At 43.5% G+C, this 27,996-nt stretch overlaps 1 protein-coding gene and 1 long non-coding RNA gene across 2 annotated transcripts in view; one reads left to right on the forward strand and one right to left on the reverse strand.

The window, feature by feature from the left end:
- Positions 1-27,996, reverse strand: part of C8A (complement C8 alpha chain) — a 57,834-nt gene that overhangs the window by 22,086 nt on the left and 7,752 nt on the right. The window contains exons 2-7 of the mRNA XM_010984579.3: positions 24,743-24,845; positions 19,590-19,734; positions 18,564-18,711; positions 13,029-13,218; positions 10,305-10,505; positions 8,108-8,348 (exon numbers count right to left, since the gene is read on the reverse strand). Coding sequence (XP_010982881.3) covers positions 8,108-8,348; positions 10,305-10,505; positions 13,029-13,218; positions 18,564-18,711; positions 19,590-19,734; positions 24,743-24,845 — 1,028 coding nt within the window. The remainder of the gene's footprint in view (positions 1-8,107; positions 8,349-10,304; positions 10,506-13,028; positions 13,219-18,563; positions 18,712-19,589; positions 19,735-24,742; positions 24,846-27,996) is intronic.
- LOC116156880 (uncharacterized) overlaps positions 1-27,996 on the forward strand; it is a 53,190-nt gene that overhangs the window by 7,560 nt on the left and 17,634 nt on the right. The window lies entirely within an intron of this gene.

Genomic DNA, 27,996 nt, shown 5'->3' on the forward strand with positions numbered 1-27,996 from the left:
TAGAGTCTAAGCCCCTGGAATATAGTATCAGAATGAATGACAGAAGTATGGGGAAATGGAGGTGGAGGGTGCTAAATACTTGGACAAGACACAACTATACAGCTGAATCATGTTGAGCCATTTACTTGGGCTCTTTGGACTTCAAGTTTTTCTCTATAAAATTGGGAAAAATAATAATACAAATTCTCCTAAGCTAATATGAAGACCCTCGTGAATACCAGAAGTGAATGATTATATTTTGCCAACATTAGGAGTTGTTATATGCAAATATATTTTATCAGAACCAAATATTTCAGCTAACTCTAAGTACAGTGAGTAGAAAAATAAGTTATTCATTTTAGGTGGTAACCAGTTTGGTTGTCCATGTAATAAGTCATCCCTGACTATATACAGATGATTACAACAGAGAAATCGCATTACCTTCTACATAAGATAAGAGACTCATGTTGGTATGTAGACAGGGCTTACCATGTTATGTGTGCTTAGTATCTGTTGAATGAAAAGCTAAAAGGAATGAATAAATAGAGGGAAGGAAGATAGAGGAAGAGAATGCAGAACTATAATTGACATTATACTGACAAGTCCCTGTGGCTTTTTCTACACAGTGTGTTAGGTGGTAGACCAGTTGGTCCAAGGACCCTAGCTGGAGGGTGATGATCAATGATGGCTGAATGTATTGCCCTCTCACTGGAAGGGCCTTTTCCAGGGTCATTGTGGCCTGACATCCATCAGGGAGAGGAATGATGGAATGCAGGCACTGATTTGGGCAGAGTTGTTAACACTTTGAAAGATAGTGATGAGAATTCAAAGTGACCTTGATAAATGGGAGAAGCAGCCCCTCCCAAACTGGTGAAGCTCTCAGGACAGAAATGAATGACCTTGACTTAAAAAATGGGCAAGCGGGGGAGGAGGCATGATTGCTGCGGCTCCAATTCTGCAGCAGAAACGTTGGCCACTGAAGGCTGGACGCAGTGATAATGATTTCCCTTCCATTTGAACAGTGTTTCAGAGCTGGCTGATGGCAGAGCCCTGTGAGACAGGTTGTCTTCTTGTCCTTACTTTACAGAGGAGAGGATAGTTATATTATAGTGCTAATAACTGGAAATCTGGGAATAATAAACACGTGGTGGTAATAACACCAACAGGGTGCAGCAATAATAGGTAACACTTTTAAATTCTTACTGTATGCCCGGTGCTGGGCACCTGATCCCAGGGACTGTTTCATTTCATATTCATAACAGTCCTATGAAGTATCTACCGCCATTGTCTCATTCAGAAGAACAGGAAACTGAGGAAGGAAGAGGTTCGTTTGCTTAAGGGTCACATGGTTGATAAGCGGTGGAGATAAGATTTGAATCCAAGCAGTGTAAGTTAGAACCTTTTTAGCAATTGCTTATTGGAGTCCGAGCATGACACTAAATATTTTCTGTGGATAAGTTCGCTTCCTCCTCACAGTTACTCGGTGAGTTAAATGCCATTAATCTCACCGGCTTAACAGGTGAGGAAATTGAGAATTAAAATGATTAAATAATCTGCCAGTAATCACACAGCTAGTAAATGACAGAACCTGTATTTTCAAATACTAAGCTACACTCAATATCCTGCATTAAGGGAAAAACATAATCGACTTACACACTTATCATGCAAGATGTATTTGGAATTATCCTCCAACAAAAAAGCCATGCTATCATTCCTATTTGGGTCTTGGGAAAAACTAAGGTTCAGAGAAATGAAATACCCTGATCCAGGTCATGCCACTACTAAATGGTAGAACCAACATCCCCACCAGATGTGTCTGACTCCAGTGTTTGGATTCCTTGCTACCATGTCACCAGCACGTGGCTTCGGTCCACAGACATTGATCAAATGATTCTGCTACTTACTGAGCCCACCTGAAACTAGTCCATAATAGTAACTACTGTTTAGAGTGTGCTTTATTCATTACAGCACTTTTTAGAAGTGTTATCTTGGTTTATTCTCATGCTAGCCTTTTGAAGTTGTTTATTATTCATACGTTAGTTGTGGGAAAACAGACTCAGAGATGCGAAGTATGGCTTTTAAATGGCAGGACCTACATGAAAAGCAGTGATTTCTTTGTGAAAAAGAACAGTTTTCATGACCACACCGCCTGCTGGCTCTTATGGGGCCGCAGAATGCTACTGGCTTCCTTCACAAACGGAGCATCAGTAGAAGTCAATTTCTGTAAGGTCTTCATAGTGCCCTTTCAGTATGGCCAAAGCTGTAGAATCATGAACCTTCAGAGCCTTGAGGACTATTAGTTTACTTTCTATTCCATGCATGGTTTCCATTACAGCATCCTGATAGAAGGATTCTATCAGACCTACTTAAGATTCTTTAACCGAAAAACTCAATTTCATGTTGCATTTTGAGAGACACAGAAGCTGAGTCAAATGTGTCAGGACCTGCCTACCTGAGCTGATAAAGGAGGTCTAGTTCACTGTCTAGTAGAAGAGACAAATAGGTGTCATTACAGTTCATAGAGAGTATGAATTTACAAGTTATATATATATTTTGGATTCTTCTCTTGGCTCCGAAATCCCTGCCATATTTCCAAATGCCTGGAGGCATCTCTCCCAGGAAGCTGGCCCTCCCGAGCAAACTCACTGTGTTCTTCTCACCCTGATGTGTATGTGTGTGTGTGTGTGTGTGTGTGTGTGTACAGTAGGGATATAATTTAGAAGAAACAGTATTTTCACCTCACAATTCACACCTGGACCATCTGCAGATGGTCTACATTCTACTTTCAGAATAAATCCCGAATCTCTCATAGTCGTTCATCTCCATTCCTTACTCCTCACCTGGGCATCAGCAAGAGGGTTCCAGGTGCCCTCCCCGCGTCCACGCTCCCCGCCTCCCTGCTGATGGCCCTGCAGGGCTTCCCCTTTCACCGCAGGCATGGTCCATGCTTCTCACCTCGGCCAGCAAGACCTTCTGAGGCTTCTCCCAGCCTCAGCTTCCACTGTCCTCCCCTTCGCCACTGGCTTCAGCCGCACAGTCCTTCCTTCAGTCCTCACAACACACACCAGGCCGTCCACTCTGCCCAGGACACCTCCCCTCGCAGCTCTGGAGTCTCCTTATCTCTTAGACCTTGTCTCAGTTTGGATTTCATCTCCTTAAGAGACTTCCCCAATAATCCTAAACCACATGGACATCTCCCCTCTCCTCCCGCCATTATTCTGCTTCTACAGCCCATTCATTTTCTCTATGGCTCTTGTCACAGTCTGCAATTATATATTTCTCCCTTCACTCACTCAACAAAAGTTATTAAGCCCCTACTATGTGCCAGGTACTGGTTTAGGAAATGAACTAAGCACACGAAGTCCCTGCACTCAGGGAACATGTATGTTAGAAAGAAGAGACTGACAATAAGCAAATGAGCATATGAATGTGGTAATTATTGAATATCCAGTGATGTTCTGAGAATTCAAATAGGGTGCTGTAACAGGGAGGGACTTCCAACATGTCCAGAAAAGGCCTTTCTGAAAAGGTAAGTTGAGATCTGACTGATTAGAATACAGCTCTGCAGACGTTAGAGGGAAGGGAGCCCAGACAGAGAACAGCTTGTACCAAGACTGCAGGCTACATAAGCTTGGTGTGTTCGAGTGTTAACAGAACAACAGTGATGACAACAGTAAGGAAAGAATAGGAAGAAAGAAAAAAGAAAGGAAGGGAAAAGCCAAGAAAGGGAAAAAGGAGAAGTCTCCAGCAGTGGCCAGATGAGAGATAATGGTGGTTTGCGTTAGTCAGATGGTAACAGAGGTAAGGGGGGCAGATACCACATACGCTTTAGAAGTAAAGATGACAGATCTCGCTCATGCAGGGCAGGACATAAAGGAGAAGCAAGCATGACCTCTGGGTTTGGGGCTGCTTATTTAGTGTCCTCCACTAGATTGTCTGCTAATTTATTAATTTTGTTCACCTGGCACATAATACAAACTCAATGAGCATGACTGATGAAGGCACGTCTGAACAAACAAAACTATGGAAGAATGGGCAGAGGGATGTCAAGGTGGGTTTCACAGAGGTGGGGGTGCCTGTACAAAGTTCAGAAGGATGAGTTAAAATCTGTCAGGTTGGCAAGACGGGGAAGAGCTTTGGAGGCTGACGGCACAGCACGTGCAAAAGGAGGCGGGAAACACTCATGAACAGAACAGTGTCACTGAAGTGCTTGACCGGCCCTAGGTAAATTATCAGCTCTGTGATGGGGCCAGGCTCCAAAGAAGCCGAAGGGTGCATGCACTATTCTCTCTGTCGTATCTTTATACAACGACAAATAATAGGAGCTCCAAACAAGAGATGAAGGCGAAAAAAATTCTAAATCCAGAAATTCAAGCCCAAAGCCATACTGATTTCCTGTAGAAGGTAGGAAGCTATCAGCAGCCCTTGAGGAAAGTCTAGGATCCCATTGAAGTCTAACGTCACCTCCCCAACATCCAAGACGTCCCTTGATTTTTGATGCATGGTTTCATGCTGTCTTTGAGGAGAAGCATTTTATCTAAAGGACGCATTAGAAGCAAACAGGCTTGTGTGTCCTCTGGGACATACCCAGAGAGGATCTGAGGCAAACCCAAGGACAAAAGATTCCCCCAGAGCAAACCAGCCAGTGTGTTCACTTAAATCATTCCATTCCACATTCAGCTACTGGAGGACTGAATCTGTACCGCACAGAGTGTTTCTTAGAAACCAGCACTTAATAGAATATAAATATTATTAAAGTCATATAGATCAAAGATACACAGATGGTGACAAAGAGGAGAGAGGGAGAGACCTAGAAAGAAAGGAAGTGAGAGAGAAAGAGAGGTTGAGAAAGAGACAAAGAGAAAATTAGACAAACATCAAACATGGAGAAGAGGGTGTGCGTGATTTTATTTGTCAAAGGGAAAGAAGGTAGATGTTTTTGTTCTTTGTAGGTTAATATGTAAATGACATTCTGATTTATTAGCGGTCTCCAGCAGATGAGGTGATGATTAGCACATTTCCATATTTATAGAAAAGCAACACTAACTTTCCGGATTTATAGAAAACCAGCTCTTCACAAAGAGCAAATTGTGCTATTATCAACATATGGTTTTCTATAAACAGAGCTGAGGTAATTATCCCTGGGACGATTCGTTGGTGGGCTGCTTTTGAATATTAACCACACTGGAAGCCCGTTTCTGCCTCACAGATTTTGAAGAGGAGGGGCTCGAGATACCCCAGGCAGTTAATTAGTAATCCAGCACCAAAGATGGGGCTCGAGGGCAAGGCCCTACCACGACCACGTGGTGGAAAGACCGTGGGTCCGGGGCTCTGATGCCAACTTCCTACAACCCTGAGCCAAGTGATTAACTTTCCGGAGGAGCCTCAGTGTTTCTGGGGCTAAAACTGGGATGACACCAACCTCCAAATGTTAAGAAAATTAAATGAAAAAATACACCACAGCACCTGGAGCTCAGGAAGCCCTCGGCAAATGTCAGCTCTTCCTCCTCCTCACGTTTTTGAATGATTCTAAAAAGAACCACTTGAATTAGGTTATTTAAACTTTTTTTAGAATACTGGTCCATCCTGAACTGTTCACTTTGTATCACGACTCTGTACATGAGTACATGTCTTTAACTAGAAAAAGTTTCTTGATCAATGACTTATCTTCACTGCCTGCGATCCTCCGTGGCATTTTCTGATCTGTGTTGTTGTTGTTCAAAATATTTGTGATCCATACATTGATTTACAGACCTACTGCTGGGTTTCCACCTGCAGTTCGTAAAGTATTGTGCTGCAGGAGGGTAGGGACTGTATTTAGACTTGCTTGCCTTTGTACGCCTAACACAAACACATAATAGACACTCAGTAGATATTTGAATTATAAAAGGATGACTACATGGATAGAAAGATAAATTAATGAATGACCCTGGCCAGGAATCTAAATTAGTGCCCCCTTTCAAACTCCATGTCTTGTATTGCTCACTCAGTCTGTACTAACCCCTGTGTTGGGTGCTAAAAACGTAGAAGTGTCAGACAGGATGCTTGCTTTCAAGGTCTTGCTATCCAGATGAGGAGAGAAATATTAACATTTGGAAAATTGTTTTTGAAAGATTAAACAGTATGGCATTTCTATGAATGTGCTGAAGGAAGGAAGTAGCCAGTCTGGGCTTGTACAGTCAGGGAAACTTCTGTGGGAAGTTGAACTTGCCTGTGAAATGTGGATGCATCTCTCACCCTTCTACTCATTTGTTGACTGAGTCAGTGGTTCTCAAACTGTACTGAGCATCAGAGTCACCTGGAGGTTGCTTCCATCATAGATAAAGATGTGGTATTTATGTATAATGGAATACTACTCAGCCATAAAAAGAATGAAATAATGCCATTTGCGGCAACATGGATGGGCCTAGAGCTTATCATACTAAATGAAGTAAGTCAGACAGAGAAGGACCAATATTATATGATACTGCTTATATGAGGAATGTTAAAAAATGATACAAATGAACTTATTTAACAGAAAACAGAAAGAGACGGACATATAAAACAAACTTACGGTTACCAAAGGGGAAAAGGGAGGAGGGATAAATTAAGAGTCTGGGATTAGCAGATACAAACTACTATATATAAAATAGATAAACCACAAGGTCCTCCTATATAACTATATTCAATATCTTGTAATAACCTATAATGAAGAAGAATCTGAAAAAAGAATATATATGTATATAACTGAATCACTATGCTGTCCACCAGAAACTAACACAACATTATAGATAGACTATTCTTCAATAAAAAATAATAATTTTTTTAAAAGAATCACCTGAAAAAAAAAAAAACACCTGGATGGCTTGTCAAAACACAGACTGCTGGGCCCACCCCCACAGTCTCTGATTCAGTAGGTTTGGGATGGGAGCCTGAGAATTTGCATTTCTAACAGGTTCCCAGGTGATGTGATGCTGCCAGTTAGAGTCCGCACTTTGAGAACCACTGTTCTGTCAGTTTTGAGTGAGACCATGGAGGTTGTTGATGTCACGCTAAGGAGTTTTGACTTTACTCCTAGCCATTCAGGATACAGACGGGGGTGATGTCATCAGATTGGTGACGTAGAAAGGTCCTTCTGGTGGCAGTTGTTGAGAATGGATTGGAAGGGGTAAGTCTTCCCCTTGAGACCATTTAGGAGCCGACGTAGTAATAAGTGAAAGATGCAAATGCAGCCGACCATTTAGGGCGAATGTAGAAGAAGGGATGGATGAGAGCTATTCAGGAGAGAGAACTGAATCTACAGGGGTCAAGAGGAAGGAGGGATTGGGGTGACTCCAGGTTTCTGGCATCACTGACTGATTAGATGGTGGTTCCATTAACCAAGAATCTACATTTAAAATGTCTTAACTTTTTAAATAGCAAAACCCCAGCAATCCTTTATTCTTAAATAACTGTGATACAGTAGTAAATACATAGTTTTAGAGAGCCCAGCAAGTCTGAGTTCAAATTCTGTGGTGCTCACAAGCAAGTTATCTCACCCTTTTGGACCTCAATTCCCTATAAATACTACTGCTAATGCTACCTTACAGAGTTGTCATGGAGACTAAATGAGATCCTGCATGGCTTATAGTTGAGACAGAAGGGAATGGGGCAGGGCACAACCATTGAAGGAATGACACAGAAGTTGAGGACAGGACAAACTGGTTAGAATCAAGATGGTGGAAGGTTTGACTTCCACTTGACCTTGAGCCTCATGGCACACCCACGGGTGCCACGACAGTTCCTAGGCTGACCATTAAAGGTCAAAAAGTAGGCAGTGTCCCTGTTCCTGGAAATCCCTGCCCCTTCCCTAAAGTTGATGGAATAATCCTCCCACGCATTAGCATATCAAATTACCAAGCCCATAAAAACTAACAACCCTGCACCTCGTGTTCATGCTTTCTCTTGCTTTCTGAGATGGCCCACACTCTGTGGAGTGTGTATCTCTCTAAATAAACTTGCTTTCACTTTCCTATGCCTTGATCTTGAATTTTTTCCTGAATGAGGCAGGAACCCATTCTCTGGCAACACAGCCAGTGCCTAGAAAGCCGCAGACCATGTCTGGTGTATGCACTGACCACTGTGTACATCAAGCTTCTGTTCTACTTACCCTCCGTTTTCATTTCCTCTTTGTTGAGCACCAGGATGTATTCATAAACGCCGCCCATTGATCCAGACGTTATGTAATGGGTGCCGTAGTCATTGATGAACTTGGCATACATGCCGTAATTGTATTGCTCTGGAAGCTCCATTAATGACTGCAGCATAACTTCATCCAGCATGATATTATCCCTCCTCATCTTAAAATGGGCCGTCTGTACCTTTGTGAAAATTCTGATGAAGCCATATTTCTGCAATGACAATCACCATCGAATGAAGGGAAAGAATAAAGAATATAAATTTTTAGCATGAGAGATAATGCAAGAGGTTGGCATTTAGTAGCTGTGGGAAATGTATATATTTACATCTGACTGTATGAACACAAATACGTGTAACAAACTAATGACTACATTTTGCAAGCGTGTGTTGCACACCAGTGTGTGCCTGGCTCCTTCTCCCATGCCTTCTGTCCCGCTGCCCCGGTCCAGGTCAGGTTCTCATCAGCTCTCGCTGGATTGGTTACTACAATGTGTTTCGCTGTGTTCCTCACGTCCATCCTTCCCCCAGGCCATTCTTCCCTCCACTGCTCCAATTAAAGCACTGCATTATGCAGCCTCCTCCACAAGTATTAAATATCCATTAAAAGTCAGGCTTAGGCATATTTTTGATGACACAGCAAAATGCCAATATTGAATTTCTTGACTAAATACCTAGCAGTGCCTGTAGTCACATGCATTATGCTAGGTACAGAGGACATGATCTTGAATGAGTTAGGTCCCCGGCCTCATGGAGCTAACATTCTAATGATCTTGCCCTGTTAAGGGGTAAAGAAAAGCAGGATCCTGATATCATAAAACAGAGACAGGACCAGGGTGAGTCTGGATTAGTTTAAGAAGGAGAGGATCATGTATGCACATTATTTGCAGGGGATGTGCACCTTGATCCCAAGTGATAGTGAAGGTTGGAAGAGGCCACCTGCCTTTAGAAAAGCCCACCTGAATCTGTGATAGCCAGATCTCAGAAAAGTCCTTGCCCTTCAGATCAATAGCTTATCTGTGGAAAAGCTCCAGGATGTAATTTATATTTGTTGAGGAAATTAACTTTTATAATTGTATCTTCATCATCCAAACTAATTTTTAAGCCCTAAATCCCCAGTTCTGGCATCAGTGTATTGAGGCTTTTGGTACATTTCTGATCAATTCAATAAATAGGAAACAAATTGTGGTTACCAAAGGGGAAAGTGGAGGGAGGAGGGATAAATTACGGGTATGGGATTAGCAGATAGAAACTACTGTATATAAAAGAGATAAACAACAAGGTCCTACTGTATGTAGTACAGGGAGCTACATTCAATATCTTGTAATAACCTGTAATGAAAAAGAGTATGTGTGTGTGTATATATATATGTATATGTATGTGTATATTTTTATGTATAAGCTGATCACTATGCTGTATACCAGAAACTAACACATTATAAATCAACTAAACTTCAATTTAAAATTTTTTTAATTCAGCTGGCTCCAGATTACCTCTCCATTCTCATACTTCCCTACTTTGCTTTCCCACCTTGTGCTTCAGCCAACTGAAGTACTTTCAATCCCAAATTTGTGTGAGGCAGTCTCTTATCTCTGAGCCTTTGCACGTGCTGTGTCTCAGGCCTGGAACAGCCTTCTGCTAACTTTTGCCTCCCTGCATCTGGACAACTTGTACTAGTCTTTACATCTCAGTTGAGGGAGATTTCCTAAATTCCTCAAGGAAGCATTGCCTGACCTCTCAGGATAATAGGCAGTTAGTGGTAAATGTTTGATGAATAAATGAGAGATTAATTGAGCAGGCCAGCCCTCCCATCTATTTGCAAAAGCAAAGCCTGCTGGAGAATTCTTCTAAGTCTAGTTTCAAGGGCTTGGCTGTTTCCCTTTAAGATATTACCATTCTAAGTATTTCCCTGTATGCTCCAGGTAACCATGGAAAAGATGGGGAAAGTGATAAGAGTTCTAGTCTTACTGTGCGATTTTATTCCCTTTGTGATGATTCTTTGTGGGAAAGCGTAATAAGAAAAACAAACATGATTACCACTGATCAGACATTTCCAATTACACAAGCAAATGAAGGTTCAATTACTACTGTACTTTTTAATGCAGTTAAGGTAATACATGTTCTGTGTAGACTATGGAATACTGTGCGACAGAGGCATTGTGTTTTAATACCTTCTGATTATACTTGTTTAATTTATCCAGGAGCGAAGCGGCTCGTGACCCAGATGGACCCACATTCACTGTATATGGGCTGCCTGTGGGGCTTACGCCAATGGTCACTCCAGCCGACACAGACTTGTCATTCTTCACTTTAGAAAGAAGGTCATTTGCATTGTCATACAACTCTGAGGACATTTTAGTATCTGCCACGGCCTGAAAGAAAACACATAGATGTTAGCTTTGTGTACACAGAGTTCTATTCCAATTCACGCTAATATAAATCTTTTCCATATAAAATATCTAAAGTTTCAGGTTAGTATAAATCTTTTAAAAGGCTATTCCAAATTGATACTCATTAAAATGAATAAAATACAGCAGTGTTTAGTTAGTGTTTAGCAGTAGTGCTAAAATGTTTATTTAAAGACATGTGCACGTGTGCCAGTGACTCTGATAAAATGCTCTGCTGTTCTAGGGGGGATAGTATAGCTCAGCAGATGGAGCACATGCTTGGCGTGCATGAGGTTCAGTTCCCAGCACCTCCGTTAAGGGAGCAGAAAGCAATATATTGTTCTGCATGGGTTTCTTTCCAGTAGAGACGGCTCCTTGGCTCTGCAGTGGAGAGATACAGAAAGCCACGTCTAGCTATGGACCTGGGAGGTAAAGGGTGAGGGCAGGCAGGTGATGATAGTTCTAGGGAGAGGTACTTCCTGCAAATGTTGCAGATTTCTTTCCAGACACACACAGTAGGATTGCGTTTCTCTGTCAATTTGACCTGGCACATGGTCTTACACTTTGTATGAGTTTGAGCCAAGGAAACAAGGGTTAGGAGTCTAGGAATGGTTCACTCCACAATCACAAGAGCACATGTGGAGATGGATCCTCCATTAGTTTGGGTCCTGAGTGTAATGATGAGAGTTGCCCTTCTACCTCAGGATGGGCATGGAAGGGCACTGTTAAGTAGGGCATTGCTGCTTTAAAAGACTGAGATTTCAGAATCCTTCACTGCCACAGCATAACCTAGTCTGTCCTCGAGGCTAGGAAAATGTCATTGTTTGTGTCGTCCAGCTCAGTTTACCGTAGACCTGATGGCCAAAGTGGAAGTGGGGTGCGGAGAGCCAACTTCCTTTTTTTTTTTTTTTTCTATTTAACTATAGTTGATTTACAATATTGTGTTAGTTTCAGGTGTATAGTTTCAGATTCTTTTCCATTACAGGGTATTACAAGATATTGAATGTAGTTCCCTGTGCTATACAGTAGGTCCTTGTTGTTTATCTATTTTATATACAGTAGTGTGTATCTGCTAACTCCAAACTCCTAATTTATCCCTCCAACCCCTTTTCCCCCTTTGGTAACCATAAGCTTACTTTCTATGTCTGTGGATCTGTTTCTGTTTTATAAGTAAGTTCATTTTTATCATTTTTTTAGATTTCACATATAAGTGATATCACTTGATAGTTGTCTTTCTCTGTCTGACTTACTTCACTTAGTATGATAATCTCTAGGTCTGTCCATATTGCTGCAAATGGCATTGTTTTATTCTTTTTCATGACAGAGTAATATTTCATCTCATATATATTATATATATATTACACACACACACATACCCTCCATCTTCTTTATCCAGTCATCTGTCAGTGGACACCTAGATTGCGTCCATGTCTTGGCTATTATAAATAGTGAGAGTCAACTTCTTAAAAACAGACTTCATAAGCCTGGTTTTATCCTCTGTCAATATTTTTCTCTTGAGAAACTTGAGGGAGGAGGAGTGTGACTAGATAATTGTTCAGAGTCCTGGAATCGTATCCTCTCTCTATATAGATAGAATGTGTATGATACAGAGATATAATTTACATAATCTATCCTCCCTTCTAAATGATGTATAGTCAGGCTTAGTTCAGGTAGACCTAGATGTGAATCTTGTCTCTGCCGCCTACTGGACCTGACACTTTGTCCCACTAAGTCTCTGGGGTCTTTTAATATCTAAGAAGGGTCAGTGATAATATCCATCCTATTGTCCTGTTATGAGGATTCAGTGGGAGAATTTGTGTGGAAGTAGATCACAGTGAAGGTTGCTGTGTGGCTGGCTCCCCTAGAGGGTGAGGGGTAAAGAAATGAATGGTCAGCAACAGGCTCTGGAGCTGACCAAAGTTCCATGGTGGCCAGGAGACCACGGAATTTTAGAGGTAGGGAGAGTCTTAGGGATCATCAGCAGTTTTCAAGTACTTTTAACAGCAGAACCCTTTCTTCAAGCAAAACCATGTACAGAAGGCCGAGAGATGAAAGTCATCAGTGAGGACCTGCTCTCGGTGAAGCAGGGTCGTAGTTCTCGGAACCCCCAGCCACCTTCTGCTCTGCCCCTACTTTATATCTTAGGAGACTGAGTCCAGGTGGGGTCAGTGAGCTGCTCAAGGTCCGATACACTTCTATTCTGAAAGAGCCACAGCCTAGCGATAGACGCGGCCCAGAAAATAGGGCCCTGAATCTATTTTACTGATTTTGGACCAGATCGCCCACCGAGATCTAGTGGGCGGGTCCCCTTCACAGGATGCAGCTCACCGGTCCCACCCTTGGCTCGTCAGCACCGAGCAAGTGTGGGGGCAGGTGCAGCGGGACCTGCAGCCACCCGCCAGCCCTACAGGAAATCAGGTCTCCCAAAGTAAGGCCTCTGTCTCCCCCGACAGGCTTCCCCTCACTCCCCACCAACAGTGGCCTGGGAGCACCCCTGTTGAGACTTACTTCAAAGTGGTACTTCAAGAAGTTGTAGGGTTTCCGGAAGTACTTCTCGTCATCTCCATAGTAGAGACGTTCACAGGCAGAGTCATAGCGAAGCTCCCTCCACTCCCCGTTGTAAACGGTCTCACACTGGCCCCCATAATAACTGGCATCGTACACACTCTGAGCCTCTTCCTGGGTCAGGATGTTATATCTAAATTGAAAAGGCAGTCAGCTTCTGGGAGAGAGCATTGGAAAAGCAAAGAGAGCATGAAATACCCTCTAGCAGATGATGTAGCTGGTGGTCTGAGCAGTGGTTTCTCAAACTGCTTTGCAGAGCCACAGGGTTCCTTGAACTACCTTAAGGGCCACTTTGAGTAACAGTAGGAGACTGAGTGGACTGGGCCTGGACCCCCAGGTTCCCTTGAACCAGATCAGCCAGACAGCTCCAGCTCCGCTCAGCATCTAGAACAGAGCTCCCATGTAGGAGGCATCCCTCAGTATTTGTTGAATAAATCAAAGAAGAATATGCACATTATCAAGAGTCTAAGCACAGGAGCCAGACAGTCTGGACCCATTTCCTATCTCTGCCACATCTAGCTGTGTTACGTTGGGCAGATCACTTAACCTCTCTGTGCCTCAAGTTTAGTCGTTTGTAAAAAGCAGCTAATACTGCTGCCCTCACAGAGGTAAACATAAATTAAAACATGTAAAGGAGTCATAACAGTACTTAGCATATATAAAGTACTAAAAAATGTTGCTATTGTTGTTTTTGTTATTATTTTTTCAGAAAAGGGCTGAAAAATAGGCTTGAAATAGTGGGTGTAAATTCATAGTCCTAGCTGAGGATCTAATCCTCAGAAAGGCTGTCGTCTTCCAGGCAGGATGGATTTCCAGCTCTATCGTTTACTAGCTGTGTGACTTTGGACACATTCTAGGAGCTTTCTGAAGCTCAGTTTCCTCATTTGAAGAATGGGACATAGTAAAACTACCTCTCATGGTTTTTATGAAGTCCAAATGGCAGTAATTAAAGTGAAACAGAAGTGAATTGACAGTAGATATTAGGCACTTAGTAATACTTCTTTTCCCCTGGTCCAGTACCCTTCCCAAAATACTCCCCCATACTTCCGTCTCTGAGGCATTTCACATCTATCTGCCCAAGTTCTCTGTTTTAGGTCATGGACAGTGTAACCATATTCAGGTAAAAATAACATTAAACAGGTGAAAGAAAGCTTTAATTTCCTAAAAAGGGAAAGTTAACTGAATAAGAACATGGAGAGTCAGCTAAGAGTTCTAAGACCTAACGATCTCAGCCTCTTAGGCTGTAGATAGTACAGTTACTGCTTGTCTTTGCCTCTCAGACTCCTACTCAGCCTTTAAGACCCAACTCAAGTGTCGCCTCCTCCGTATTGCCTTCTTTGATTATCCTGTGAAGATGATTGTCCCTCCTCTGTGTTCCCGTGACATTCAGTGATTGCCTCTGGCATAGAATTTGTTGTGTTTATTTATGTCCTCCATGAAAAGGCATAAAGGCAGGTGAGCAGGGGAAAAACTGAAGAAACCCTACTTCGCAGGAGTAAATGGATAAGGATAGAGCACCTGGTGTGTGGTAGAAACTCAGTGTAAGTTAACTTCCTCTTCTCTTCTTTCTCCATCTCTTCCTTCGTACTAGTGGAAGTGATGTAATAACAGGTATGATGAATTGAATACACACTCTACCAGACGTTTAGCATACATTAGCTTTCAACCTCATGACAATTTTGCAAATGCAAAAATTGAAGCTCAGAAAAAGTAAGTAACTTGCCTATAGTCACAGCTGGACTATTTGCCTATATATATATATATTTTTTTTTTGACACTACAATCTGGGTTCTTTTTCTTTACCCTTAAGTTTCTATCTTTCACCCTATGGAACACGTTTCTGCCTGTAGCTTATACATACAGGCTCTCTAATGCATGAAAGAAGAACTCAAAAGAATGATAGCCCTAAGATTGTACTGTAACCTCTAAGCATAAGTAAAGCCTACGTATATTTGGAAAATCTGATTGCAGAAGCCTCAGTGAAAATTAAAAGACAGAGTCAGAGAAATTCCACTTTTTAGAAATGTACTGTGCAGAAATATTCACACGTTTGCAAAAATATGTGTATGAGAATGGTCATTGCAGCTTTGTTTATAAGAGGAAAAAATGGGAAATAATCTATCTTTTAATAGGAGATATTTATGTAAAATATCATATAGTTATACCATATATAGGATAAGAATTGCAATTTTTTTTTTTTAAATTAAGGGCCAGATAGTAAACACTTTAGACCTTGCAGGCTCTATCAGTTTCTGTTGTAACTGCTCAACTCTTCCATTGTCAGGCAACAGCTGTGTTTCAATAAAACTTTATTTAAAAACAGACAGCAGGCTGAATTTGGCCTTCAGGACATAGTTTGCTGATCCCTGTTATGAAACACCATGTTGCTATGAAAAGACAATAGAAGATATGGGGCAGGGGGAAATCTTCAAAATGTATTATAGGTGAAAAAAGCAAGTTATAGACAGTATGTAGAGTACAGTCACATTTATGTAAAATATACTTATGTCTGTAATGCACAATACACGTGAGAGGCATACTCTCCATACAACGTTATGGCCTCAGTGCATTTTCCCACAAACTGAAGGTACCTGTGCCCAGCCGCTAACGAGGGTCAGCTGTGGGGAGGGAAGACAGGGTGAGTGGCTGGGGCAGGTGGAGGATGGTGAAGGAAGACTTTCAGTTTTTACCTCCAACGTGTGTTACCTCTGTAACAATAAATAAAAATTAAAAACTGGGAAATGCCTAAATTAGAAAAAAAAAAAAGATATCAGGAAGGGCCTCTGAGATCTGGAGATGAATAGAAAACCCGCCATAATGGCAGCTGCTGGGGGTGGAGGAGGGGCTGTTCTGCTGGTTTCAGTGTTCTCTGGGCAAAGCACGTGACCCGGCAAGTACATTTGAGATGCTCTTGACTGACTCATTCCAGAGCCGGGTCCTGGTCTGTGATCTCTTTGTCCTTATAAGGGGGGAGTTGTTTTCCACGTCAGCACCTCAGTAGTTCATGCTTGCACTCTGTTCATTTCAAAATTAGCAAGAATCCCCTTTTATTGATGTTAGAGGCCGTTACGTCCTCCCAATATTCGTATGTTGAAGTTCTGACTCCCCAAACCTCAGAATTTGACTATCTTGGTGATAGGATCCTGAAAGAAGTAACTAAGTTAAAAGGAAGTTATTAAGGAGGGCCCTCATGCAGTATGACTAGTGTCCTTCAAGAAGAAGAAGTTAGAACAGAGGGAAGGCCATTTGAAGGCAGGGAGAGAAGGCAGCCGTCTACAAGCCAAGGAGCGAGGTCTCCGAAAAAACAACCTTCATCTCCTGACTTGAGCTCCTGAGAAAACATGTTTCTACTGCCAAGCCACCTAGGTTGTGGCGCTTTGTCATGGCAGTCCAAGAGAATTAATATTATTGGTCTAAAAGAAAACAGGAATTGGATCGCCCTTTCATATGTGTGTGTCTACATGCACTTAAGGGATTCTGTCCTGTCTGGTAGATGCGCTGTGATCTCAACGTAATTAAACCTTAATGAAGGACAGCAGCGTTTCTTAGAACCCACACTTGCCCTACGTGGGCTGCCACATGGCCAGGTCACTGTGTGATGATTTCTACCTCTCCGTTTCCTCCTCTGTAAAGATCCAGCTGTTCATATTGACTTGCTTCACTTCACCCAGTACTCAGTGAGAGGCTATGCAAGGAAAACTCTGACCTAAGGGCTGGGGAAATAAAAAAGACAAACCAGAGCAGCCTCTGCCATCAAAGAGTTTAGGTTCAAGTCAGAGAACAGGCCCAAGGCCAAGACAAAGTGTTGGTCAAGGAACTACCAATGTCATGTGTCACTATGAGCTCGGCCTTGTACTGGATGCTGGAGGAGCAGAGGTGATAAGGACCCCTCAGCCTGGGGAACAGGTGTCTCTGCCCTGTTGGGTAAGTGCTGGGAGAGCAGGACGCACAGGGACACTGGAGGCAGTGGGAGGGGGACTAAGCCAGCCTAGTCAGCGTCAAGAGGAGGGGAGGGGATGTCAAAAAGACGAGCTAGAGGAGGTGATCCCTAGGTGTCTTAGCTGGGCTGTCACAGCAAAATACCACAGCCCGGGTGACTCAAAGAATAGACGTTTATGTTCTCACAGGTCTGGAGGCTGGGAGTCTTAAGAGCAAAATGCCATGGGGCTTGGTTTCTGATGAGGCCTATCTCCCTGGGTTGCAGGCAGCCACCTTTTCGCCGTGTCCTCACATCGCCCCTTCTTGGCACACCTGGTGACCGGTGAGAGAGAGCTCTCTGGTGCTGCCTCCTCCTCTTAAAAGGACACCAGTCCTAATTGGATTAGGGCCCCACCCTCATGACCTTGTTTGACCTTAATTAGCTCTCTGAAGGTCTTGTCTCCAAATACAGTCACACTGGGGGTTAGGGCTTCCACGTATGAATTTTAGACGGATAGAATTCAGTACATAACACTAGGTTAAAAAGTTAACCAGTTAGGAATATAGGGAAGGACATTCCGGAAAGAAGGAGCTAACTTTATTTAAAGTCTCAGAAGAAGGGAGTGTGATGTGTGCAAGAGACTGAACCTGAATGTTAGATACACAGTGAGGTAAAGTTAGAGTCAGAGCTGACTGAATCTCGCCAGAGACACTGTGGCCCGAGAGGGGTAAGTCAGCAGTGGAGATTCAAGCCCCACCCCACCTCAGCCCAGAGCCCACTTCCTCTGCCCTGGGTCGCAGTGTTAGCCTTGGCTCTATCGGCAACCGAGTGCAAAGCATAGCATGACCAGGGCCACTGGAAGGAGCACGTGGGTCAGAGATGAGCTCTCTTTTTGGGATATCAGGGAAGCCTTCATGGAAGATGTAGCATCTTAAAGGGGCCTTGGAAATGGAATTGAGGGAAGAGGGGTGAGCAGTAGAGTGGGAAGGGGTGAAGGAGGACCCTCGGGCAGAGACATGGAGGGGGAAACGTGAGCTGCATCACGTAGACAAGACTGGGCAAACCACCTGCTTTGGACTGAATGTTGGCGCCCCCCTCCCAGGATTCACATGTTGAAATCCTAACCCCCATGTGGTGGCATCTGGAGGGAGAACTGTGGGAGGTACTTAGGTTATGAGGGTGGACCCCTCATGAATGGGATTAGTGCCCTTGTAAAGGAGCCCCCACAGAGCTCCCTAGCTCCTTCCACTATGTGAGGACACAACGAGAAGTCTGCCACCTGAGAGAACCCCCTCACCTGGCCGAGCTGGCACCTGATCTCAGATTCCAGCCTCACAACTGTGAGAAGTCAATTTCTGTTATTTATAAGCCACCTGGTGTGTGGTATTCTGCTGGAGCAGCCCGAACAGGCTGAGATGTTTAGAGGCACCATGAGCGCTGCCTCACAGGATGCTCTTCAGAGGAATTCCCCCACAAAGACCCCCTTTCCTTGAAACTAATACTCAAGACTGAAGAGAAATCATCTCCTGCCCCCAGACAGCCCGCAGGCAGTGACTCACCCCAAGGTCGCCGTCTCCGATCCTGGAATCGGCTCATACTGGCTGCAGTCATTTTCTGAGACCCTGACGTCTTCACAGTCATCCTCGTCAGAGCCGTCAAGGCAGTCCCTGTCTCCGTTACACACGAGGTGGCGTTTCAGGCAGCGACCTGGGAGAGGAGGGGCTGCGGATGCTTCCGGGGCCTTTGGGGCTCCTCCTGCTCTTTCTGACCTGCACCCGTAGTCACCACACTCAGGCTCTGCCCTGGGGTTCCCCTCTCTAATTCAGACTCCACGTCGCAGCCCCAGATATCTTTCTAAAACGCCAGTCTGGCCATGTCATCCCCTGCCCTGCAATGTCCAGTGCCTCCCCAGGTCTCCTCTTCTAAATGCCACTGTCCAACCTCCCTAGGTCACCTACGTGGCCCATCCCCTGCCTCTCTTCCCAAAGCACTTACTCTAGGCTGATTACGCATCCCTAAGTCCCTGTGCTTTTGCACGTTCTGTCTCCTAGCAAACTTTTTCATTTTCTAAGTCTCAGCTCAGGTACCATTTTGAATCCCACTCTGACTCCCCAAAGCAGATTTGGGCACCCCATGCCAGAGAGTATGTACACTGGACCTGGTTCAGGCATCCACTATACTGGCTATCACATGGTATTTTCATGGATCCCTTGTAGGTCTGTCTCCCAAAGAGACGAGGGTACTCTGAGGGTGCTCAGGCACATGACTTTTGCATCTCTACATCACCAGCAGGTAGCCCACTGCCTGGCCGTAATACGTGCCCAATCAATATTTATTCAGTGAATGGATGAACGAGTGAACTGTACCTTTTCTAAATCAACAAATGTTCCTACCAACTTGCGTCAAAATCGTTTGGGTTGCGGGCTTGGCTTAAAATTCAGATTCATGGGCCCCATCGGAAACCTCCAGAGTCACAATCCCTAGAGGAGGGGCTCAGGAGTCTGCATCTTAGCAAGGCCCTGGATGACTGTTCTGCACATGGAGTTTGACAGGCACAGCTGTTACGCTGCTGAAATGCTACTCACCTGTCTCCTTACACTGGAAATCCTGTCCACACTGTGCTTGCCTCAGACAAGCTGTGGGACTGTGACAGCTGGCTTGGTCCCAGATATTCCCGCTGCAGATGGCTCCCCCAAACTTGCTTGGCTGCAAGAGGCTCCGGTATCTGTACTAAATCAGATTTTGAACCAGACACGTTCATTGTCTATCAATCATCCAAGATTTGTGCAGGCAGGTGTCAACTCAACATAAGGAATCACTCACTGTCTAATGATTGAGAGCTGCCTGGAAAGCTGTCTTTTGAGGATATGAGTTTTCATAAAAGGTGGTGTTTCAGCCAGAGCTGACACCATCACCAGCTGGACTATTGAATAGGGCTCTCAAACATCAAATGAAAGGTTTGGACAAGGCATTTCTAGGGTCTTCTACTTGCTAGGAAGGACCTCTGTCCCCACTTTTTAAACTGATTAGTAGCTGTTCATCTTTCAAGAGTCATGGCTTACCTTCTCTGGAAATTCTTACCTAACCAGGTAGCAGTCTCAGTTCCCTGTCTACCTTCTCTCCTAGCAGTTGTCATATAAGGTTGTGGTTGGTTGTCCTCTTGTCTACCTTTCTCACTAGTTTAGAAACAATTTGCCTGTGGGGTTAGGACTGGCAAAGGGAAGACTCTGCCTTATTTGGCTTCGTACACGTGGCGCTTGATCTGTGGTCAGTTACATGGGAGTCACTTTTAGAAAATGTATGTTGCTTTTCCTTTGCAGAACGTCTCCTCGTCATGGCATCCCCTTTCCTTGTGACATATCTCAGATGGTTCAGGTCGGGGTGATGTCACCCCCTTGGTCACAGGGATGTGTGTGTATGAACTAGCCAGGGCACCCAGAGTACCGTATCTGCCAAGTTGTGATGATTGGTCCATGACTCAACTTTAGGGCCATCATAGCCCTCTTTGGGCCTCTCCTTTCAGAGCTACTGGAAAACATAGTTTCTTTTTAACTGAAGTTGGTGGGAGTTGTAGGTAGCAAGTGGTCACCTTGCCTACTGTGTAGAAGGAGCCCATCCAGAAGACAGTGAGACCAACAGAGCTCTGGAGTCATCGTCTGAGACCCCGCAGTGTCCAGTCTGAATGCAGATGAATAAACACTTGTTGAAGGAAGGACAGAAAGAATAAAACTGCATATCGATTCTTGGGCTCAATGTTTTTATGACACTGTTTTCTGCATGGTGTATACCGTGTTAGGTACTAGTGTAAGGAGGAAGCTGAACACTAAGATACTCCAAGATATTGAGGTTCTATTCTTGTTTTCAAAAAGGTTAGAGTCTAGTTCAAAAATACATATAACAATACAAAACATGCTGTCTGGAGAGCTTCAAACACTGTCAATACGCACCATATTTTCTGCTGCCTCCTACGTTGGCTCAGCCCACGGCCCTTTCCTTTAAGACTCTTAGTAAGTAAGTAGGAAGGCAGTGATTTGAGAAGCAATGAAGTTGAGTCTCTGATCTGAGTCTGTTGCTTGCTTGCTGTGTAAAGTACCAGTGCCTCAGTTTCCACATCTGTAAAATGAGGTGGTTGACCTAGTTGACCTCACTCATCACAAGTCCTAATGATCCCTTCACTTGCGTCTTATAGTTGAAAGAACAGGGGTGAATCTGGGTTCAAATCCAGAATTCACTTCCTAACTAATCATGAGTCACTGGTCTTTTCCAAGTGTCTGTTGTCTAATATGTAAGATGAGTGTGATGACAGCTACTAAATGAGAGACGGTACGAGAACACACCTTGCCCTGTTCCTGGCACATTACTGGTGCTCAGTAGACAGAAGGGGTTTCCGCATCCTTATCATTAAGGCATCCTTTTCCAGGTGCTTCCAGTGGGTGCGTGTGGAGCAGGGCAGCTGCCCTCTCTTTCCTCTTGCCCACTCCCGCCTACTTGACTGCTCATTAGCAAAGAGGCAGAGGTAGCAAAGAGAAGTGAGGATCAAGCTTGTCCATTTGCCTTCCCTGCCTTTCAGTTAACTGACAGCCATAAGAGGTCTGTAAACTCTGAACTCAGTGAGAAGAGGTTACAGTTAATGATCAATTTGGGACTATGGAGATATTTTAATTTTCTCTCCACACTCCTGCCCCTCATTGCTGTAAATAAAGGAGCATTCGTCATGCCAACATAGAGCCAATTCTCTTTCTCACCGTTAAAAAAGTTCATCAGAGTTGTAAGACCTGCAGGTGCCAGTGTAACAGTAATGGGATGGTAGCTGCTATTTATGGAGTACTTGGCTTTTGGCTAAATACTTTCCAGAGTCTGTTTCATGGAATCCTCACAGGTCTGGGAGGTTACGTACGATTGATTTCAACCCATTTTAAAGCTGGGTTAGGATTCCAGTTCTGCCACCTACTGTGTATGTGTCACTGGGAAAATTACTTAACATCTGTGACCCTCAGTGTTCGCCTCCGTAAGAGGAGTGCTGAGTGTTCTGAAGATTAGTGATAATACACACGAAGAAATTGGCACTCCACGTGGTTCCGTATGTACTTGGTAAAAATAGTTATCAGTGTCGTTATCATTCTTGTGGCCAGCTGTTGGCTTCTCTAGAAGGATTACGACTGAGTGGGAATTGGATCAGGTGACCGCTAACATCACCTGCTACTCTCCATGTAGTTCAGGGAAGGGGGAGTAGCGTGAAGTGGTCAGGCTCACGGGCATTTTGGAATCAGACTGACCAAGGTTAAAATCCCGCTTCTTCATGGGCAGCCTAAGCAAGGGGGATGATGGTGTCTGTCACTTACTATTGGCTGTGAAAGTCAAACAAGATGATTTGTTTAAAGCCTTAGCATGGTCCTTGCTGTACGGAAATTACTTAATAAACGGTGAACATCAGTGCCATTACCATCCTTCCTGTGGTTTCTGTGCTTGGAATGATGGTGCAGACCTGAGGTTCATTCCCACCGCTCCCTGCTTTCAAGGTTGTTACCCAATAATGAAGACATCGTGTTGCAGAAAGGCTGGGGCGGATATTCCCCTAGGGACTGCTCCGTGCCACTGCTCGTGGTGGTGTCAGTAAGACATAATTTTCTTCTCTAGCCAGTAGATAATGTTTCTTCCCAGAAATGCACATCTTTGTTTGGGTGATTCGGAGAGGAAGAAACAAGTTAATAAAAAGAAACTCGACGGTCTTTCAATTAAATAATTAACAGAATTTGGGGGAGGGTAATAGTTCAGTGATAAGAGTGCATGCTTAGCACGCACAAGGTCCTGGTTCAATCCCCAGTACCGCCATTAAAAAATAAAATAAATTTTTTAAAAAGTAAAAATAGCAGAATTTAATTATTTTAAGGATTACTTTAAAGACAATGTCTTTGTGTCACTAAGGAAGTAATTCAGTTCTAATTTAAACTAAGTCATTCACCTGTGCCATCTGCTATCTAAACTGCAGCATAAGAGAAAAACATAGCTTTAGAATGTAGTTTAAATGTCGAATAGGTTGAATAGTGGTCACACAAAGAAATCAGATCCTAATCCTTGAAAGCTGTAAATGTTACCTTATTTGGAAAAAGGGTTTTTGCGGCCATCATTAATTTTGAGAAATTACTCTGGGTTCTCCAGGTGGGTCCTAAATGCCATCATAGTGTTCTTAGGACAGCAGAGGGAGATTTCACATAGACACAAAAAGGAGACACATGAAAGGTGTGGGGGTGATGCAGAAGCAGTGATTGGAGCAAGGCAGCCACAAATGAAGGACTGTCGACAGCCACCAGCAGCTGGAAGAAGCAGAGAACAGATTCTCCCCTAGAGCTTCCAGACAGGTCTTGGCCTTGATGTCCAGACTTCCGGCCTTCAGAGCTGTATCTAAGCCACCCAGCTTGTGGCTCTTTGTTTCAGCAGACCCAGAAAGCTAAGCCAGGATGTCAAAGCAGAATGAGAATTGAGGGGCTAGATATTTTTAAATCGGGACGTCTCAGGTTCTTTGACATCCCTCAGAGATGGGAGAGGCGAAACTGTGAGTTTCAGCCTTTGAAGTTGAATAAACGTAGTCCCAGCTGTGTTTCCACCACTCTGTGGTTTTGAACAGGTCATCAGACATTCACAGCACACTTTCCCATCTAACTGAGGAGGGGTCTGGAGACAGAGGGACCATCAGCAGACTCTGCAAGGGTGCAGGTGGGAGAAGAGCAGGGCTTGATTCAAGGCAGTGAGAGCGGGGTTGGGAGGAGGGCATGGACAGCTAATGTTCACTGAGCACTGACTCTGTGCCAGATGCCACGAAAAGCACTTCATGTGCGTTACCCATGTTGTGCTCTCAGTAACTCTGATTAAGTGCTGTTTCTCCTCCCATTTATTGATGAGGAATCAGAAACATAGAAGATAAAAGATATGTCCAAAGTAACGCAGCAAGTAAGGTGTGAAGCCAGAATCTAAACTGCAGCATCAAAGCTTAAACACAGACCTGACAGTAATAGGCTGGTAGACACAGTTCAGGCAGTGGTGTGCCATGTGGGGGAGGGGGAGCCTGGCTGCATCCCACCCTGGGCGCACCCAGTGAAGGCATGTGTTGTCTCCGGAGATTTTGAAATAATAATAAAACAGAATAGAAATTAGTGTTCTTTTTATTTTCACCATGATTCTGAACAAAGACAGAATTTTAACCTCCTCCCTGATGGAGCAGAGTGCTCCCAACATCCTCCGTATGCCATCAAGTTTACCCATCATTTTGGACCAATTAATACCACTTAGATAGACAAGACAGACACACATCTGATCATAGGATGGGTCAGCCTTTTCAATCCATAAAAGTGAGATTCTGAGGAACATAGATCATGGACCTCTTGGCATTTTGTTCCTAAGCTATGAGTGCTTCCAGATGACTCTCCTTAGAGGATAATAGACTGGCCAGGACCCAGAGAGGCCACTGGGGATCAGTGTCTGTGGGGCCACTTTTCTACATCCAAGCCCCAACATACACATCTTTTGCAGCCTCATAAGGCATTTGATGTCTTACAAACAAAACCAGAAGAGGCAGAAATGAGTTCCACCATCCATGTGTGCGTGGCTTCTAAATACCTATTTCTAGATCTCCTTTCTCCCCAGACCTCTAGATTTATGGACCCGACTGCTTACCTCCATGTGAATGCCTGGCACACAATTCAGATGTGAAATGCTCCCAGATCGGTCATAAATGTCTCACCTTGGCGTCTTGGCAGGGAAAGCAGTCTGTCCACTCTGACCAGTTGCTCAGCTGGCAGGAAACTGCTGCGGGGGTGGAACCCTGAACAGCCCGACTTGCTCTCCTAAATAGAAGAGAGGAGGGAGGGTGTAGCTCAGTGGTAGAGTGCATGCTTAGCATTAATGAGGTCCTGAGTTCAAGCCTCAGTACCTCCGTTAAAAAAAAAGACCTCTGCTTCAACTTTTATCGTGATCATTTAAGTTTTTGTAATTATAAATTCAAAAAGGTCTTTTGACATGAAGATACCTTAACAATATGAAGCCAGATGTTGAATTTTTTCTCCCAACTTTATTGAGACATAATTGACAAAAAAATGTATGACATATTTAAGATGTACAATGTGATGGTTTGAAATACATACACATTGTGACAGGATTACCATAGATTTGGGCATCTGGGTACCTGTAGCCGCAGACCATGAGGCAACATCACAGTATGTATTCCCTAAACCTTCAAGCTATCTGGAGGTGGGAGGGGAGAGGAACGACCATAAATGCACAGCGATTCTTCCTTCGGACGCTTGGCTGTGAGGGTGCTTCCAATACTTGAGTGTTTCTGTCTTCCTCCTTAAGAATTGCATGTGCTGTTTTTAAAACAAAAGATAATGTGGCCTACTGTTCTTTTTTTTTCCTCCCAGAATTTTATTGTGATAAAACACACGTGACATAAGATTTGCATTTTACCCTAAGCGTTGTCCTAAATTCTCCTGGACCCCACTGTTCCCTGGATCACACCAACCTGTAAAATCTAATCCTGAAAAAATCCAGCTATCTTCCTCTTCACTCCTAGATATCTTTCAGTTTCATCGTGAACATCAGTTCCCTAGGGAAACATTCCTCAGTACCCAGACTGATGAGATCCCTCCCTTCATATGATTTGGTCAATCTCTGCACATCTTCTCAACACTTAATTATCACACTTGTGCTATTTGTGTAATTTCTGCCTCCTCCACCAGACTGTAAGCTCTATGAAGGCAGGTACTTATACTGTTTGTAGGTTTGCTACTGAACTCCCAGAACTTACCATGGTGCCAGATCGGAGGAAGGTGCTCAGTAAATATTTAGGAAAGAAAAAAAAAAGAAGAAGAAAGAGAGGACGGGATGGAGAAAAAGAGGGAGGGAGAGAGGGGGGAAGGAAGGAAGAGGGGAGGAAGGGGATGGAAAGGATGAAAACAATTTATGGGAAAGACATTGCTTAGAAATTTATTTGAACCTAATTTCCAGTTAGAATCTAATTAAATAATCCTGGTATCTGGACATTCAAATGGCTCAAGGTTTGGTCCATACATCACTTTTCTGATAGACTGTCCTAAAATAAGTTTGAAGCATAGGAACATGGGAAAAAACAAGGGTTCTAATCATCAAAAGGTGAGAGAGAAGGTACCGGGTGAAGGTTTGGGAGCAGAAAATGACTCCAGCATTAGTTTTGCATCTCATTATGGAACTGTCAAGATAATGTCATTGTAAGCCCACAGAGACTGCATTATGATGTCAAAATGGAAGGAAACAGTATTAATGGATGGAAGCAAAAGCTTAGACAGCGCAGCACTGTGTTGCTGTAGTTTTAAAAGCTTTGTGACATGATGTCTAGACAGAGGCACACACAGTAATGCTGTCGCTGAAGCAAGACTACAGAAGGTACACGAGGACCATTCATTAAGTCATTATAGGGCTCCAGCCTCTTAGTATCAGTATGACCAGCGTGTTCTCTTATCATTCCAATGAATTTTTTTAATGTAGTTTATTTTTTGCTGATTATAAAATTTCATGCATACTCTTAAAGAGAACATGGAAAAGGTTATACAATAAAAAAAAAATCCCCTAATTCTGCCACCATTAATATTTTGTTACATTTCCTTTCATTCCTCATTTTCGTAACACAGTTGAGGTCATACTGACTTACGTTTTTATATCCTTATTTTTCCAGTTAATGTCACAGCAGAAATGTAAACTATCCATGATGACTAGCCCACATTCCACTTCCCTGACATTAAACAATCAGAGTACTGAGCACCCAGTTTTCCTGTGTTCTGAGTTACTTACTGAAGATGCAGCCCATAGAATGGGCTGGCTGGGTTGAAGGATACAAATGATTTTAAAGACGATGACCTATATGGCCAAATGGCTTTCCAAAAGAACTGTGTCAGTTTTTCAGTTACTTAAGGAACCTTTAATAAATCTGTGGCCTCGTAAATCTTGGTAAATAGTTTTAAAGCATCTCTTAGCTACAGAAGATTGGCTCAAGCAAAAAGACACTTAATGTAGAGCAGTAGGATCCGGGATTCTTTGATTCTGGTCTTTAGTTTGCATCTCCCTTGCTGTGCCACTATGAGCGAGTGTCTTGAACTATCCAGATTTTAATTTTTTCATCTGTAGCATCACGACAAGGGAATATTGTGCTGTGTGCAGGGTTCTCAAAGTGTGTTCTGCGGAGTAGTAGTTCCTGAGATACGCACCAGCAGCAGAGGAGGAAAAGATGGAAAGTTCCCTGGTCAAATACACTTGGATAAATTACGTACAACATACTGCTCTTGGAGATTTAAAATGCCCAGCAACACATTAAAGGCTCTGAGAAGTTCTGCATTTTGATTTCCTTAACCCAGCATTTATCCAGTTTTTTGACCACACGTCATTTCTTTTTTCACGTAATATGTGTAAGATGATGTAAAACAGTTGGAGAAACACTGACGTAACAGAGCGGAGTTTAGAGTCCACCAAGCATGCATTTAAGTCCAGCTTCTGCTACTTAACCATTTTCTTACAGCTAAAAAACAGGGATGGTAATAACTTGTGAGACTGTTTTGAATATGGAGTGAAAGCCCCAAGCTTCACCTGACATGTTAGTTTCTTCTCTCTGATCTTCTCAGCCCCAGACATGCTCATCAGACCTCTCCATCTTCATCAAAAATGTGTTGAATGCCTACCCTGTAGAGGTCTGTAGACTAGTGAAGGTTTCCCGTCTGCCTTTTTAGGTAGGGTGATATATTGGGCAAAGGGCCTCAAACCTGGAGTTGAACATGCAATCTCTGGGTCCAGTGCTTGACCCCAAAATGTAGCCACCTCAGCAGCTTAGATCCCCAGATAATTAATTAGCTGCCCATCCTGGGCTAGAAGGTCAGAAGGCTCAACCCTGATTACTTCAAGAGAGTCACCCCAATAAATTGACTCAGCCTATATTCAAGGCTGATTTTCACTAATTATACAGCCGTGAGCCAC

The sequence above is a fragment of the Camelus dromedarius genome, chromosome 14 (assembly GCF_036321535.1).
Source record: "Camelus dromedarius isolate mCamDro1 chromosome 14, mCamDro1.pat, whole genome shotgun sequence".
NCBI lineage: Eukaryota > Metazoa > Chordata > Mammalia > Artiodactyla > Camelidae > Camelus > Camelus dromedarius.